The 17,812-nt window shown below is 41.9% G+C and overlaps 1 protein-coding gene across 1 annotated transcript in view; it reads right to left on the reverse strand.

The window, feature by feature from the left end:
* LOC132820335 (sodium- and chloride-dependent neutral and basic amino acid transporter B(0+)-like) overlaps nucleotides 1–17,812 on the reverse strand; it is a 104,228-nt gene that overhangs the window by 21,438 nt on the left and 64,978 nt on the right. The window contains exons 6-9 of the mRNA XM_060832356.1: nucleotides 13,620–13,760; nucleotides 11,509–11,737; nucleotides 9,603–9,728; nucleotides 5,997–6,115 (exon numbers count right to left, since the gene is read on the reverse strand). Of these exons, the coding sequence (XP_060688339.1) occupies nucleotides 5,997–6,115; nucleotides 9,603–9,728; nucleotides 11,509–11,737; nucleotides 13,620–13,760 (615 nt within the window). The remainder of the gene's footprint in view (nucleotides 1–5,996; nucleotides 6,116–9,602; nucleotides 9,729–11,508; nucleotides 11,738–13,619; nucleotides 13,761–17,812) is intronic.

Here is a 17,812-nt window from a genome sequence, read left to right on the forward strand (position 1 = left end):
TCTGAAGTACCCATTTAATTCTTCTGCCATTTCTTTGTTCCCTGTAATATATTCCCCTGTTTCTGTCTTCAAGGGCCCAATTTTAGTCCTAACCATTTTTTTGCCTTGCACATACTTGAAAAAGCTTTTACTATCCTCCTTTATATTATTGGCCAGTTTACCTTCGTATCTCATTTTTCCTCTGCGTATTTCCTTCTTAGTAATCCTCTGTTGTTCTTTAAAAGCTTCCCAGTCCTCTGTTTTCCCACTTATCTTTGCTATGTTATACTTTTTCTCTTTTAACTTTATATGTTTCTTAACTTCCCTCGTCAGCCACGGCCACCCATGCCTCCTCCTGGAATCTTTCTTCCTTTTAGGAATGAACTGATCCTGCAACTTCTGCATTATACACAGAAATATCTGCCATTGTTCCACCACGGTCATCCCTGCTAAGGTATTGCACCATTGAACTTTGGCCAGCTCTTCCCTCATAGCTCCATAGTTCCCTTTATTCAACAGAAGTACTGTCACTTCCGACTGTACCCTCTCCCTCTCAAATTGCAGATTGAAACTTAATGTATTATGGTCACCAATGGCTCCTTCACTTCGAGGTCTCTGACCAATTCTGGTTAATTACACAATACTAGATCCTGAATTGCCTTCTCCCTGGTCGGCTCCAGCACCAGCTGCTCTAAGAATCCATCTCTGAAGCACTCCATAAAGTCTCTTTCTTGAGGTCCAATACCATCCTGATTCTCCCAGTCTACCTGCATGTTAACATTCCCCATAACAACTGTAGTAACATCTTTACCACAGATCAATTTCAGCTCCTGATTCAACTTACATCCGACATCCAGACTACTGTTTGGGGGCCTGTAGATGACTCCCAAGAGGGTCGTTTTACCCTTAGTATTTCGCAGCTCTATCCACACTGACTCTACATCCCCTGACTCTAGGTCCCCCCGCGCAAGGGACTGAATATCGTCCCTTTCCAACAAGGCCACTCCACCCCCTCTGCCCGTCAGTCTGTCCTTACGATAGCACGTGTAGCCTTGAATATTCATTTCCCAGGCCCTGTCCACTTGAAGCCACGTCTCAGTTATCCCCACAATATCGTATCTGCCAATTTCCAAAAGAGCCTCAAGCTCATCCATCTTATTTCTAATGCTTCGTGCGTTCATATACAGCATTTTTAATTTGTTACTGCTCTCACCCTTCCCATCAACCCCTATTCCACTCAACCTTACAGCATGATCCCTTTTTGAATTTTCTGCCTCATTGATACAGTTGTCTTTCTTGACTTCTCTTGTTCTAACTTTTCCTTCAACTTCCTTTTTGTACATCCAGTTTGTCCCCTCCCCCCCGCTACTTAGTTTAAATGTAGCGGTGTTGCAGTAGAAAACCTGCCTGCCAGAATGCTGATCCCTAACCTGTTAAGGTGCAAACCGTCTCTCTTGTAGAATTTATGTTTGCCACAAAATGTACCCCAGTGATTCAAGAACTTAAATCCTTGCTTCCTGCACCAGTTCCCCAACCACACATTCAAGTCCATTATCTCCCTGTTTCTGGCCTCACCAGCCCGAGGAACTGGAAGCAAACCAGAGATAACCACCTTGGACGTCCTGCTTTTCAGCCTTCTTCCTCGTTCTCCAAAGTCCCGCTGTAGTATGTGCCTCCTCTTCTTCCCGACATCATTTGTGCCGACATGTACCACCACCTCTGGCTCTTCACCCTCGTCCTTGAGGATTTCCTGCACTCTGTCCGCGATGTCTTTCACCCTGGCACCAGGAAGACAACACACCATCTTTAAATCCCATCTGCTGCCACAAAAACCCCGGTCAGTTCCTCTCACGATGGAGTCCCCTATTACCACGGCTCTATGCGATGTCCGACTCTTCCGCTCTGCCTCTGCGCCAACTTTTGATTGACAGACCTGGCCGCCTCGCGGACTGGCAGTGTCATCAGTCTCCACTGTTTCCAACAGCTTCAACTTGTTCCTGACAGGTACTTCTCCCGGGGTCTCTTGCACCTGTCTCCTCTCTGCCTTCCTCATCGTCTGCTCTCTTCTGGCATGATTGGTGTAATAACCTCGCTGAAGGTCTTGTCCAGAAAGATCTCATTCCCTCGGATGAGCCTAAGGTCCTCGAGTTCTTTCATCAGCGCTGCAATATGCTCGGTCAATAGCTGAATGTGCACCCACTTTCCGCACATGTACGAGTCAGACACACCAGAGTCGTTGACCTCCCACATCAAGCACATAGCGCACTGAACCAGCTGGGCAGTCATGTCTTCACCCTCTTCAACTGTGGCGTAATCACTTCACTCAACCTCCTTTTCAAAGACTCCTGAGCTGAAGCCTCACTCTTCGATTAAAAACTTCCTTAGACCCTTGTTTTGTAGCAAGCCTGTGGACTCTTAATTTAGGTTCTTAACACACCCACTCTAATAGCAAATCACTTACCTTCCCGACCGACTTTGCGCTCCGCCTGAACTTCCGCCCAGCTCCCGCCGCTCTCTGCTGCGAAAAGAGAGAGTTGACGTTTTGAGCACAAGCTCTTCATTTCTGATTAAGGGCTTAAGCTCAAAACATCGACTCTACTGCTCCTCAGATGCTGTCTGACCAGCCGTGCTTTTCCAGCGCCACACTTTTTGACTCTAATCTCCAGCATCTGAAGTCCTCACTTTCTCATGTCGGCCCGACCAAGTAATAATTGAAGTTTCCTTCCGTAAAGGACATTGGTGAACCAAAGGGGTGTTTCTAACAATCAACAATGGATTAATTTGAATTCATTAGACTCTTAATTCCAGAGTCTATTGAATTCAAATTATACCATCTGCTGTGGCAGGATTTAAACCTGGATTCCCAAAACATTCCCTGGATCTCTGGATTAACAGTCTACTGATAATACCAGTAGGCCATTGTCTCCCCTAAGGCTAGGCTAAGCTAAGCATGTTTGCAGACAGTGAGGGAGAAAATTCTGATGCGGATGATCATGACATGATGCTGAGTTGCAGCATCTAACATCAAGGCAACTGAGTTACCAGTCAAGAGCAACTGAAAATAACACACTTCTCTTCAAATCGGTATACACTCACCAGGTCAGAATGAGTTGTCAACAAACGATTTATTGATGGTTGGATTATCAATCTTCTTAATTCACATTTTTATTGTTTGTTGGTAACCTCAGTCAATGCAGAAGTTGAACCTGTATTGTTGGTGGCCTGGAAGTTAAGGGCATAGGGATCAGGCTGTTCTGCCACCTGCGGAATTCTAAAAGCAAAGGAATGTGGATGCTGGAAATCTGAAACATGAACAAAATTTGCCAGAGAAACTCAGCAGGTCAGACAGCTTCTGTGGAGAGAAAGCAGAGTCAACATTTCAGGACCAGTGATCCTTCTTCAGAACTCATTGTTGTTAGGAAAAGATGGGATATACACTGAAGACAGGGATTGGGAGAACGGAGTGAACAACAGCTGGAGATGGAGCCCACGCAAAGAGAGAACACTTGTTAGGCAGACAAAGGAATGGATACTGTTGAGCCTGGGCGAAAGAAAAGTTGCTTATGGGGACCATTAGTGAGTGAAAATGGGTTAGCTGCGATGAAAGGAGCCCAAGGTCATCTGGAAACTCTGGTCAGCATCCCATTTCCATTTGGGGTACCTGCAGTTGTCAGGACTCGATATCAAGTTCAATATTTTTCGGGCCTGAGCACCTTCATCCATGTCATCCCTCCCACTGGGCCTGACCTTGTCAAAACAGTGTTGGGGCATACATAATGGTAAATTCATTGCGTTTGGATCCAATATTCTATCATAATAACAATCTAACTGTTTGAACATAGGACAGAAAACATTTCTTCTGGTATGCACTATCACAAATTTCCATATGTACCAGTTTAGTAAATGATTCATTGTAGGAACAAAACATTGAAAATGATTTGACATAAACCACTGAAAAGTGCACCGTCAAGACTACAACAATGTCTCATAAAAGTTCAGGGATATAACTTTGATTTTTGTTACAATCTGGGCTACTTCAGACACAATGAGAGGTGTACCAACGCCAAATTAGACAATGGTTGTTTGGCTGCACTTACAAAAACATTACATAAGAAAACATCATCAATATCAATCCAGATGAATATTGGTCAACAGTAAGAAAAAAGACAATGAATGATTCACAACTGAGGGCATTTTGGAAAGTTATTATCAAAGTCCGGCCTGATGGGATACAAAACGTGCCAGATGTGCTCCAAGGGATTTAGCCAGACAAGGATGAGCCAGGGACCCTCAAGAGGCATGCTTTTCAAACATAAACAGATGCTTGTAGCTGAAGCTCTTTAGTAAACTCTATTGCCTCATTATACCAGGGGCATATGGGCATAGGGTGAAAAAGGCCCCTGTACAGCTCACTGTGTATTGCTCAGTTCACAACAGAAAAATCGAGAAGACTGTGAGGGTGTATCAGGCATGTCAAAGTCAGCCACCACATCAACAGAAAAAAAATTTCTCTACCCTCACAAGATTCCAATATATCTTTGGTTGAAGCTTGTAACAGATTTACTTACCATCCACGGTGACAATTTTCACCAAGTCACTGAGTAATATTCCAATTTTCCAACCACCAGACATTGGAAGGATTACTCAACTACACCCATGGTAATCACCATAAGTATAAAGTGCATTGTGTACCTGGAGAAAATATCTGAAATTGGATCATACTGCACTGATAAATATTTTATGGACCTAGGATACCTTGGATGTGTACTACATGGGGTCTAAATCATGTGACAGCCTCACCACATTATCCCAGACCCAATATTTTTGCTGAATGAAATGGTTCATACTATTCAGCCATCCATCATGAAATGAGCAACTGGACACCATCTCCATATTGCCATGTCACACTTCATAACAATACGTCTAGGTATGGGCTTTCTATTACCAGCAACAATCACATTAAAAAGCAAGTCAGGACACATTTGCCAAGTCATGAACAGTCCAATTTCCTGTAAATATGGGATAAACATCTTGAACATTCAGGCAGAATAAAAACAGCACTCATTTGACATCTGGGTGTGGAATTATCTAGTTTGTGAGAGTGGTAAAAGGTTTGAATCATACATCCCATCCAGGGAACATGGTCACCCACAGAAGTACTCAGAAAGTGCAGTGAGCCTTAAACCCAAGGAGTCACAATATCTAATGGAACAATGAGAAAGGAATAGAAAATAATTTGGGGAATTGTACAACATTCTAACATTGAGCATTCTGACTGTGCACAGAACACCACCAGAGGTAAACTCAGGGAATGAAAATGTTGAACGCAACCATGAAAATAATCTCCTCTTTAACAAAAGGAAAGTCACCAAAATATCAGTGAGCCAAGAACAGTCAGCTGATAAATCTAGATCACAGGACAGAAAGAAGATCATGAGATCTGGAAGGATTATTAAATTATTGATTCATTATACAACCACTTAAAGTCTTAAACAGTTCAATTCTTAAACTCCTAAGCACAGTGACCTATTTTTGGAGTGATAGTTCTCACAACCAGTCTGAGATATGTTTATTTTCATTCATGTATGTTATAGGAATATAGTAATATCATTTTAAGAAGAACATGCTGATGAGCATATAACCTTGATATAATACATGTCACTGACAGCTATAGACTTGTTCAGTGTGCAGTACATATTGCGAAGGGAGAGCAGCTATGCTTCCCTGTAACAACTAACCGCGATAACGAATGTGTCTGCTGAGCAATTTTATGACATAATAAACTGAACCGTGGTCCTGTTTCCCAGTCCTATTGTAAGAGTGGATTATCTGAGAATAAACTCAGAATCACAGCAAGATATCAATATGACATGATCACTGCACAACATTAAACCACTGCAAAAAGACAGGACCAGAACACTAATGCCTTCTTTATTTTTTCATCCTGTGAATTTGATCACCTTTTACAGTTACTGAGTACATGTGAAAACAGCTGATATCACTGAAATACAACCTACCTGTGTCACACATAGAAGGCCAAGCAGATAAAATAACGAACAAACACCAGCTGTCAGAAGAAGGCGCTTTGATTGGACCAATGTAGGGAACTGGTCTTGCAGGGCTGTCATAACTGTTTCTGATGGAAGAAAATGTCAAATGAAGACATTAATTAATAACTTGCACAATGACAGGACAAAACACCACTGGACACACCAAAGCCCTGGAGTAAAAGCTTTCTGCATCCATTTTCTGGCTCTGAGATATGTATTTTTCCCCCAGTTGTATTTTTCCTGTTGCTTTGATGCAGAGGAAAACTGCATCATCGTTATCCTCAAATATCACGTAGGGTGTTTCAACATGAGTGAGTTTCAACATGAGTGAATAAGTTTGCTGACCATCCTGCTCCCTGTAAGGCAGGTAAATAAAAATCCCCATCTCTTGAACAGCAAGATCTGTCTCAACGAAAAGATAAATTCTAGGCATGAGAGCAAAGAAAAGATATAGAACATTAACATCTGAGATTGAAAATCACCACAATAGCTATTGGGCAGAGGAACATAGAAATGAGGAGCGAGTGGACAATTCAGCCCTTCAAACCCACTCTACCATTTGTCACATTCATGGCTGTTCTTATTGTGGTCGCAATTCCTGCCTGTTTCCCACAGCCCTTTGTCCCATTTTTCATCAAAACATATCTATTTCTTTCTTGAATTTGTTGATTGATTCTGCCTCTTCTGCACTCTGGGGCAGTGAGATCCACAGATTCACAACCCTGTCAGAGAAATAGTTTCTCCTCACCCCAGTTTTGAACCTACTTCCTCTCAGGCTATATCTATGACCTCTTGTTCAAGACTGTCTGACAAGGAGGAATATCTGTTCCACATCTACCTTATCAATCCCCTTGAGCATTTTATGCGTGTCAATCAGATCATCCCTCATTCTTCTGATCTCCAGCGAGTACAAGTCCAACGTATTCAATTGTTCCTCATATGACAGCCCTTCCATCCCTTGAATCAACCTGGAGAACCTCCTCGGAACTGCTTTTAATGCCACCACATCCTTCCTCAAGTAAAGAAACCAGAACTGGATACAATACTCCAAGTATGGTCTCAACATCATCTCATACAATTGTGACAACATTACTTTTATAAACCAGTTCTTTTGCAATAAATGCCAAGATTCCACTTGCCTTTCTTATTATATGCAGCCCCTACATCCCCACTTTCTGTGATTCATACACAAGGACACCCAGATCCCTCTACACTGAGGCACTTTGAATCTGCTTCTGATTTAATTAATAATTTGCTCTTTCATTATTCTTGCCAAAATATGTAACCTCGTACCTATCCACGTTAAATTCCATCTGCCAGATTCTAGTTCATTCTCTAGCTGTGAATTTTGTTTTGTTACATTCTGTCCCTCCCGGCAGCTCATTGATATAGATTGTCAACAGTTGATGTCAGAGGATTGAACCCTATGCTACCCCAATAGTTACAGTTCACCAGAAGGACCCATTTATCCCGCCCCTCTGCTTTCTGTCAGTCAACCAATCCTCTATCTGAACCAATACTCTACCCCAAACACCCTCCGGTCTAACCTTTTGTATCAGTCTTAATGCAGCACCTTCTCAATGTCTTCTAGAGGTCTAGATATAACACATCCACTGTGTCCCCATTATCCAACTTGATAGTTACATCCTCAGAAATTCCAACAATTTTGTCAAGTTCAACTTGTCCTGTATGAAACCATGCTGCCACTGGGGAATTGAGCTTTGTTGTTCCAAGTGGTCAGTTCTCTCCCTTATTATTGACTACAGCAACTTCCTCATGACTGAGGTCAAACTAATTGATCTACAATTTTCCACGTTTTGCCTATCTCTTTTTTCAAATACAGGCTTCACATTAAAGTGTTTCCAAATCACTGGCACCTTTCCAGAATCGAGGAAATTTTGGAATGTAGTAACTAATATATCAACTATCTCTGCTGCCTTAGGGTGAAGGTCATTAGGTCCTGGGGACTAATCTGCCTTTAATCCCACCAGTTTACTTAATATCTGTTCCCTAGTAATTTCACTGAGTTCCGCCATAGTAACTGCAGATTTTGGGAAGAAATTATAATCTTCCACTGCAAAAAGACACAAAATACTGGTTTAGTGCCTCTGCCATGTCTGAGTTTCCCATAATTACCTCACCATTTCCACCCTCTAAAGGGCCACCATTTACTTTCACTACTCTCTTGCTTTTTATATACTTATAGAAGCTTTTGGTGTCAGAGCTTATGGTTTTTGCTAGTTTCCTTTTATTGATCTCCTGATTCTCCAGAGTGTCTCAAACATTTGCAGTATGATATGCCCTAGTTTTTGTCTTTATGTTATCCTCGACCTCCTTGTTAAGCCATGGATTATCTTTTACCTTTCTATAATTCCTTTTCCTCTCAGGAATATACTTTAATTGACAGGTATTTAGTAACTCATTGAGCATTTGCCACCATTTTTCAAATGTCCTGCTCCTTTAATATTTTTCCTCAGTCCCCCAGGGCCAACTGCTTTCTCAGGCCTGTATAATGACTTTTGGCCAACATTAAAACTCCTGTATATGACTCTGTCTTCACTCTTGCCATCTGAATTTGAAACTATGGAAGGTTGTGATCACACTTTCCAAGATGATCCTTAACTACATGGTCATTTACCAATCCTTCCTCATTACACAATACCAAATGTGAAGCAGCCAGTTGATTCCATGACACGTTGCCATAAGAAAGAATCCCTCAGACACTCTATGAATCTTCCTTCAATACTACCCTTGCCAAGTTGATGAATCCAATCAATATCTATGTACAAATCACCCATAATTTCTGTTGTAGCTGGCTCATAAGCCCTCATTACTGCCTCATTTATACTCAGCCCTACTTTGGAAGTACTGTTTGAGAGTCTGTAAATTATTCCTACCAAGGGGTTTCTTCCCTTGCCTTTTATTTCCACTCAACATCTTGGTTCGTAGTGCCAATATCTTTTCTTAATGCACCTTGATATCTCCCTTAACCAATAAAACAGCTCCACCTCCTATTCCTACTTGCCTATCCCTTTGGAATACTCATTACCCTAGGACGTTTCACTCCCAGTACTGATCTTCCTGCAACCACATTTCAATAATCTTCACCAGGTGGTGTGACTGGTCTCTATTTGTGTTGTCAGCTCATCAACTTAACTCTGAATGCTGCATGCTTTCGCTAATAAGTTCTACTGGTTTGTCTTTCTCTTTTAATATTTGCTCATACACTCTCCGTTCTTACTTACTAATAACACTGAACCTCATCTCTCTCATTTACTCCAACTCACATTTTGATCTTCTATGATGCCTTCCCTCACCATCGCTGTTAGTGCAAATTGTATTGTGAAATCATTTGGATGCCGATGCAACTTTTCCCCAATTTTTATTTTGATGCAGGTGCTAATCATTTAAGACAAATAGCTGCATTCTTCTTTCAGACAATGAGGGAACAATTGCTACAAAGAAATGTTGTGCATTTGTCCACTAACATCACCAACAGCACTTTTTTGCCCAACACTGTCATAATTTCTTCAAAAGAAATGATTTTTTTAAGTGATGCAATGCCATTTTTACCTAAACCTGCAAACTGTGTGTCAACTCCCAGAGTGAGCAGCATGAAGAAAAATGAAACAGACCATAATGGTGCCCACGGTAACTGTGCAAGGGCCTCTGGGTAGGCAATGAAGACCAAACCGAAACCTGAACAGTGAATAGAATTGAAATGACATAATGAACGTTGCTATTAACTTGTTGTTGACATTCATTTCATTTCATTTATTACAGTTGCCAATATTAGCCACCATTTGCAAAACTATTCATGTCACCAAAGTTGTGCGGATATGTGTTTACAATAAAAAACATTAGTTATTATATATTTGTAATATTAATCACTTTCAATTCAGAAATTATAATATTTAGAAGCAGTGAACACTGAGTTCAGAGTGACATTTGCAATCTAAGCAAAAAAAAATCTCTCTGATATATTGGTGAAACTGGCATTTTAAAGCAGGGAATAGTGTTGGAGAGTAGGGAATGGGGAGAAATAATTGAACGGATAATTTAGAGTGTTTCTTAAATGGTTGGGGATTGTAAAGTGTAGTTGTACAAAGAGACCTCAGTCTCCTTGGTGCTAAGTCACTGAGGGTTAACATGTGTGTGCAGCAAGCTATTAGGAAGCCTCATGGAATGTCATCCTTTATTGCAAGAGGATTTGAGTACAGGGATAGTGAAGTCTTGTTTCAGTTGTATAGCAGCTTGGTTAGGCCACACCTGGAAACTGTGCACAGTTTGGTCACTTTTTCTCAGGAAAAATGTCATTGCATAGAGGGAGTGCAACAAATGTTCAGCAGACTTGCTCCTGGAATGGTAGAACTGTCCTATGAAGAAAGATTGGGAAAACTGGGCCTTATTCTCTAGAGTTTCGTAGAATGAGAGGCAATTGCATTGAAACTTACAACGTAGTTAAAGAGAACAACAGAGTAGCTGCAGGTAAGATATTTCCTCTGTCTGCAGAATCTAAAACCAGTGGCCATAATTTAAAACTAAGGGGGATGCCACTGAGGGCCAAGCTGACAAGAAATTAGTTTATTCAGAGTGTTGTGAAACATTGGAATTGTCCAGCACAGAGGGCTGTGGAGGTCAAGATTTGAGTAGATTTAAGGTTGAGATTGATATATTTCTGATTCTCAGTGGTGTACAAGGTCAGGGAATGGAATGAGTAAAAAACATTGAAATGTTTGATCCTTCATTATTACATGGAGTAGTGAGGCAAACTACTCAGACTGAGTGGCCTACCCCTGTTCCTATGTTCCTGCCTCCATTCAGGCTGTCAAACCACTCAGTGCTCAGACTACTGGAGTAATCAGAATGTGTGAACTGTGTTTTATTGTAACTTTACCTGGTCATTAATTACTTATCACAGCATCATCAACCGATACAAGTGGCTTAGCACAGAACATTTCCATGTCTCTTGCTCTTTATATTAAACATTTTTAAAAATGTACTACTGTCAAATTGAATATTTGAGCATATAATATGATCAGTAATTAATCGTCAATAAATAAAAACTGTCTCTGATTCACCTAAAAGCACAATATTATGGAATTCATTCAAAATTTTCTTCTTAAATATAAAATGTGGCTCATATGAAATGTAATTCTAAGGTAAATAACAAATCTTACAGTGAATTATAATGTTAACTGAGTACTTTTGAGATTTACTATTCTGTGATTATTTCAAAAGCTCACTTTTAAGAGCTAGGGTTCAACCCTGGGCATACCATTGCATTATTCAGCTCCAATCCCTGTCCAGTATAAACCAAACATCATGGCAATGTGTCTTCAGAGCCTGGTTATCAGTTTGGATCTGAGGATTGATTATTGTGTCTGGACACTGGAATCACTGGAATGTTGGGTTGAATCACTTCAGAGAGAACATTAAAGCTGTCTGACTCTTGACAATTTTAACAGCTCTAGTTTACCTGACTGGGCAACCTCTGAAACGGGCTTATCTTGTATGTGAGCCATGTGTCCCAGGATGGAGAAGATGACAAATCCAACAAACACACTCGTAGCACAATTAACAACACAGACAATGGTGGTATCTCTGTAGGAGTTATTGTAGAACTTGTTGTAAGACAACAATGCTACTAAAGTGCCCCAACCCACTGAGATAGAAAAGAAAATTTGAGTCGCAGCATCTTTCCAGACCTGGTAAATACAAAATAGAATAGATGTCTGGAGGGAAATGAAACACAAACATGTACAACAGATTAACAACATTAATTGTGAAGATAATGAGAACTCGTGTGGTTAATCCATGGTGAACTGAGCAAAGTAGCTCCCTCTGGTCAACAGTAACTCTCCTTAAACAGAACAGTCATCACTACTGTCGATTATTTACAGTTAAATTTCCTCTGGGATATCTGACACAGGTTTTTCTGGTATAATGCACGTTTCATTAACACAAATTACCTGTACCGTGATTGACGATTGGGGACGCTTTTCTAAAGTGCAAAAATTCAAAAGGTATGTTGGCTAGAACATGATTACATCGGCAACACTGTAAGTGCTCCTTGTATTGCGTGATTCTTGCATAGCGCAGGGTCACACGGAACGTGACTATTGCACTATCGAAGACGTGACTGTATACTCTTTCACCAGCCATGGTTTTCAGTGACTGACTCACTTGCAGTATTGTACTGACCATAGTTAATTCCATTCTTTTCGTGAAAGTAACAACAAAGAACACCTTTTACCATAAATAATGATCACTTTCATATTGTGATAATATCACAGTAGCTTAATATCAACAGGAACCAGTAAAATTACACTGTAATTTCTAGGATTATGTAAACAATGGTTAAATGATTTAAATGGAAATCAAAATCCAATTCCTGTCAGAAAAATTAAGCAATAAATAGTGTTCACCATTGTCTATTCACAAAGACTGCTGTATCTTTGGACTGAATACAAAATTCCAGCCATCATTATCCAGTATGCATGAGGACACTGTCAGCTTCACAAATGTGGTATTGCCTAGTCTGCCTATTTGCATTCACTGGGCTCCATGATGTTTCTGTCCTTATGCTGTTGACTGAATCACCTCGGAGATTTGTTTCAAGAAACATGACATTGAAATAGCCTTTTAATGACATGCCAAGCATTTACTTACTGCCAGTCACAATTTCTGGCACTTAAACTACCTACTGGAAGAATGGAATCACAGCTTGGAAGTCACCCACTCAAACTTACACTTCCTTTTCTGTCTCAGTCCTTGCATTGTTATATTCCAAGTACGATAATCTGACTGGTTCAAGATATAATCAGTTGCTTTCCAATGTTCACTCCAATGTAGATTTCAGATATAGACAATGTTCTTTCATTTCCATCTCCCACTTCCAGGTACTTGCAGCACCAAATATCATTGACATAGAATGGATAAGGACAAGGCTCATCAAGAGTGGCTCTTTCTATTGCCCTGATACAGCAAAATGTGGGTCAGTATTTGCTTTGTAGGTCAATGAGGTATTTCACCTGAAACTCCTAAATCATTTCCAAGATTTCAGAAAGGAGGAGGCATGAAGGAAGAATTCTATTGCATCCCAATCCCTATCATAATTCCTCATCAATTTCGATCCTCTCGTCCATCATAGCTGATGCCCTGACCTTCTTTCCTGTTAATGGCAGGATGATATAGACCTTAAACTGACTCTTTGAATTCATCACAAGCTTTGTTAAAAATTTCCAAGAATTGAATTACGGACTCAAAAGCAATACACTGATTTTAAATCAATGATGAAAGTGAGGACTGCAGATGCTGCAGATCAGAGCTGAAAATGTGTTGCTGGAAAAGTGCAGCAGGTCAGGCAGCATCCAACGAGCAGGAGAATCGACGATTCGGGCATGAGCCCTTCTTCAGGAACGTCAATTTTCCTGCTCCTTGGATGCTGCCTGACCTGCTGCGCTTTTTCAGCAACACATTTTCAGTTTAAATCAATGATGACAAGCTAACAAAGTAAATGTGCTGAGGTACGAATCGATTCAACTAAAAATACTAATGAGACTCAATCATTCATATTGCTGTATTTACCTCAGCATCAGCCAGTCTGGAGAAGTCTGACTGGCTTCCGATGTAGAATTCAATTCCTTTAGAAGCTCCCTCCAGGGTAACCCCTCGGATCAGGAGTATGGTCAGAACCACGTAAGGGAATGTCGCAGTGAAATAAACCACCTTAGCATGGAGAGCACCTTGTTAGATTTTCCTGTATTACTGGTACAACAGAAGAAAATAAAATCTTGAAGCAGTACAAGGCCATGTGGCCCCACCATGCAATAAGATTCTGCCTGATCACCCTGACACTTGCCCTCTCCAGAACCTTTGACTCTCTTGTACATCAACAATTTGTCAAACTCTGCCTTGAATATATTCAATGAACTGACCTCTACTGCTTTCGGATGAAGAGTATTTGAAAGATTAAAAATTCCACTTCATCTCTACCTCATTTGGAGAACCTTATTTTGTAACTGTGCTCCCTGTTCGAGATTCTCTGAGAAGGTCAAGCTTTCTAAGACCATTCGAAATCTTTGAAGATCATTTCTCGGTCTCCTAAATTCCTGTGAGTACAGGCTCAAACTTATATTTTCAAAAGAATTAATACAAAGATGTTCACTGAACTTTCTCCAATACAAATATACCCCCTAACTAAGGAGACCAAAACAGTAGCTGCTGTACCTTTGTAGCAAGTTTTGCCTACTTTTATACATCATTCACCTTGGAATAAAGACAATATTATCCAACCAAATGGCAAATTAAATGGATTCTCATCAATGCATCGAAGGGAACAGATGACAAACTGAAGAGGAATAGTAACATGGAGGATGTACGCATGGATTGCGTTTTCATCTAGTTCACAGGGTTTGCATGTTGAGACTTTGTTTTGTGATACCTTGTTATAATGTGCTTATTTAAACACTGCTAAACCTATAGACATGAGGATCTCAAATTTGAATTTAGGCAACAAAATATGAAGATTTTTATTACAACAAAATGGTTTCTCGATTTAAAAGAATACTATAAAATGGCCTGTGAATCATAATGCTGAACATACTGCTGATTTGCAGAATTAACTTGCAGTTGAAAGATGAGGACAATAGAGTTTTCATAAGATAAACACTGATACATTAATTGACCATTTGAACAAACGTTGAACTAATACATGGCATGACAATTTACGTAAATTAGATATCCTTCTTAAAGGAAATACTGTCTTCAATCATATCACCATATTACAATTGATTGGACATTTTTTTGTAGTTAAGAACCCTTTCCCAGAAAATATCATTAGATTAATTCGCTGTAAATCATATGTGATTGGTCTTTCTTGTAATTAAGACTGTACTATTTCTTTAAAAACATGTAAATAATGTGTAATTTTCAAATGTAATTGCGCAACTTTTCCCCAGAACACAGAAGCTTCAATCTCTGTGTTGCTGGATAGAATTGCATCAAGGTACCTTAACTGAATCAACTAATGACCCTTGTTTTTTTGAATAGACCGCATTTGTCGATTCCTTTGACCGATCTCGAACCCTTCTTAAGGGGACACAGGTCTTCAGACATAATAACAGAAATTACACAATGAAAAGAATCAGTTAAAGGTAATTCTTAGGTGAAAATGTGTTGCTGGTTAAAGCACAGCAGGTCAGGCAGCATCCAAGGAACAGGAAATTTGACGTTTCGGGCCAGAGCCCTTCATCAGGAATGAGGAGAGTGTGCCAGGCAGGCTAAGATAAAAGGTAGGGAGGAGGGACTTGGGGGAGGGGCGATGGAGATGTGATAGGTGGAAGGAGGTCAAGGTGAGGGTGATAGGCCGGAGTGGGGTGGGGGCGGAGAGGTCAGGAAGAAGATTGCAGCTGAGGAGGGCAGTGCTGAGTTCGAGGGAATCGACTGAGACAAGGTGGGGGGAGGGGAAATGAGGAAACTGGAGAAATCTGAGTTCATCCCTTGTGGTTGGAGGGTTCCCAGGCGGAAGATGAGGCGCTCTTCCTCCAACCGTCGTGTTGTTATGTTCTGGCGATGGAGGAGTCCAAGGACCTGCATGTCCTCGGTGGAGTGGGAGGGAGAGTTAAAGTGTTGAGCCACGGGGTGGTTGGGTTGGTTGGTCCGGGCGTCCCAGAGGTGTTCCCTGAAGTGTTCCGCAAGTAGGCGGCCCATCTCCCCAATATAGAAGAGGCCACATCGGGTGCAGCGGATGCAATAGATGATGTATGTGGAGGTGCAGGTGAATTTGTGGTGGATATGGAAGGATCCCTTGGGGCCTTGGAGAGAAGTAAGGGAGGAGGTGTGGGCGCAAGGTTTGCATTTCCTGCGGTTGCAGGGGAAGGTGCCGGGAGTGGAGGTTGGGTTGGTGGGGGGTGTGGACCTGACGAGGGAGTCATGAAGGGAGTGGTCCTTGCGGAACGCTGATAGGGGAGGGGAGGGAAATATATCCCTGGTGGTGGGGTCCGTTTGGAGGTGGCGGAAATGACGGCGGATGATACGCTGTATACGGAGGTTGGTGGGGTGGTAGGTGAGAACCAGTGGGGTTCTGTCTTGGTGGTGGTTGGAGGGGCGGGGCTCAAGGGCAGAAGAGCGGGAGTGGAGGAGATGCTGTGGAGGGCATCGTCGATCACGTCCGGGGGGAATCTACGGTCCTTGAAGAAGGAGGCCATCTGGGCTGTATGGTATTGGAACTGGTCCTCCTGGGAGCAGATGCGGAGGAGATGAAGGAATTGGGAATATGGGATGGCGTTTTTACAGGGGGCAGGGTGGGAGGAGGTGTAGTCCAGGTAGCTGTGGGAGTCAGTCAGTTTATAGTAGATGTCTGTGTTGAGTCGGTCGCCCGAGATAGAAATGGAAAGGTCTAGGAAGGGGAGGGAGGAGTCTGAGACAGTCCAGGTGAATTTGAGGTCGGGATGGAAGGTGTTGGTAAAGTTGATGAACTGTTCAACCTCCTCGTGGGAGCATGAGGCAGCACCGATACAGTCATCGATGTAGCGGAGGAAAAGTGGGGGGTGGTGCCAGTGTAGTTGCGGAAGATGGACTGTTCCACATATCCTATGAAGGGACAGGCATAGCTGGGGCCCATGCGGGTGCCCATGGCAACTCCTTTAGTTTGGAGGAAGTGGGAGGATTGGAAAGAGAAGTTATTCAAGGTGAGGACCAGTTCAGTCAGTCGAAGGAGGGTGTCAGTGGAAGGTTACTGGTTGGTGCGGCGGGAAAGGAAGAAGCGGAGGGCTTTGAGTCCTTCGTGATGGGGGATGGAGGTGTACAGGGACTGGATGTCCATCGTGAAGATAAAGATCGTGAAGATAAGATTTCTCCAGTTTCCTCATTTCCCCTCCCCCCACCTTGTCTCAGTCGATTCCCTCAAACTCAGCACTGCCCTCCTAACCTGCAATCTTCTTCCTGACCTCTCCGCCCCCACCCCACTCCGGCCCATCACCCTCACCTTGATCTCCTTCCACCTATCACATCTCCATCGCCCCAAGTCCCTCCTCCCTACCTTTTATCTTAGCCTGCCTGGCACACTCTCCTCATTCCTGATGAAGGGCTCTGGCCCGAAACGTCAAATTTCCTGTTCCTTGGATGCTGCCTGACCTGCTGTGCTTTAACCAGCAACACATTTTCAGCTCTGATCTCCAGCATCTGCAAACCTCACTTTTTACTCAAAGTTAATTCTTACCCAAGAAGCTCACCTCCTCACTGGGTAGGTACATAAAAGACACAGCAAGTTGTTCCTGACGTCAAGTTGGACCTTATGAGATTTCTCACCTGATTCTGCATTAAATCTCACCTGAGCACAGGCTGCTCATGTCACTAACAGATTCCACCCACAGCTGTTACAACATATTCCTTCAACATTAATAACTACTAAAGGCACATTACACTGGAATGTCACATGTTGTGATTCTTCTAACAGCCTTAAAATTACATTTTCTCTTTGGTTTGGAACCTATCCAACAATACAACGGGGATGAAGGTCAGAGCTTTGTTAGTTAACCTCTGTTGTCCTCCAACCTATCACAGAATCTTCCTTTTATTCACCGAACCATATTCCCCATGTCCATTGTCTTAAGAAACCTCTTAAACTGCTATTTATTTCTCTCGGTCAGATGAAAGTCCATGGAAGTGAAAGATTAGCTCGGTTTGTCTTGACAGGTGCTTCATAAGCTGTTGAGCATTACCAGCATTTTATTGTTTTTACCTAATGATTGTTCCTCAGGTCTCAGTCCCATCCTCAT

The sequence above is a fragment of the Hemiscyllium ocellatum genome, chromosome 11, assembly GCF_020745735.1.
Source record: "Hemiscyllium ocellatum isolate sHemOce1 chromosome 11, sHemOce1.pat.X.cur, whole genome shotgun sequence".
NCBI classification, from domain to species: Eukaryota; Metazoa; Chordata; class Chondrichthyes; order Orectolobiformes; family Hemiscylliidae; genus Hemiscyllium; species Hemiscyllium ocellatum.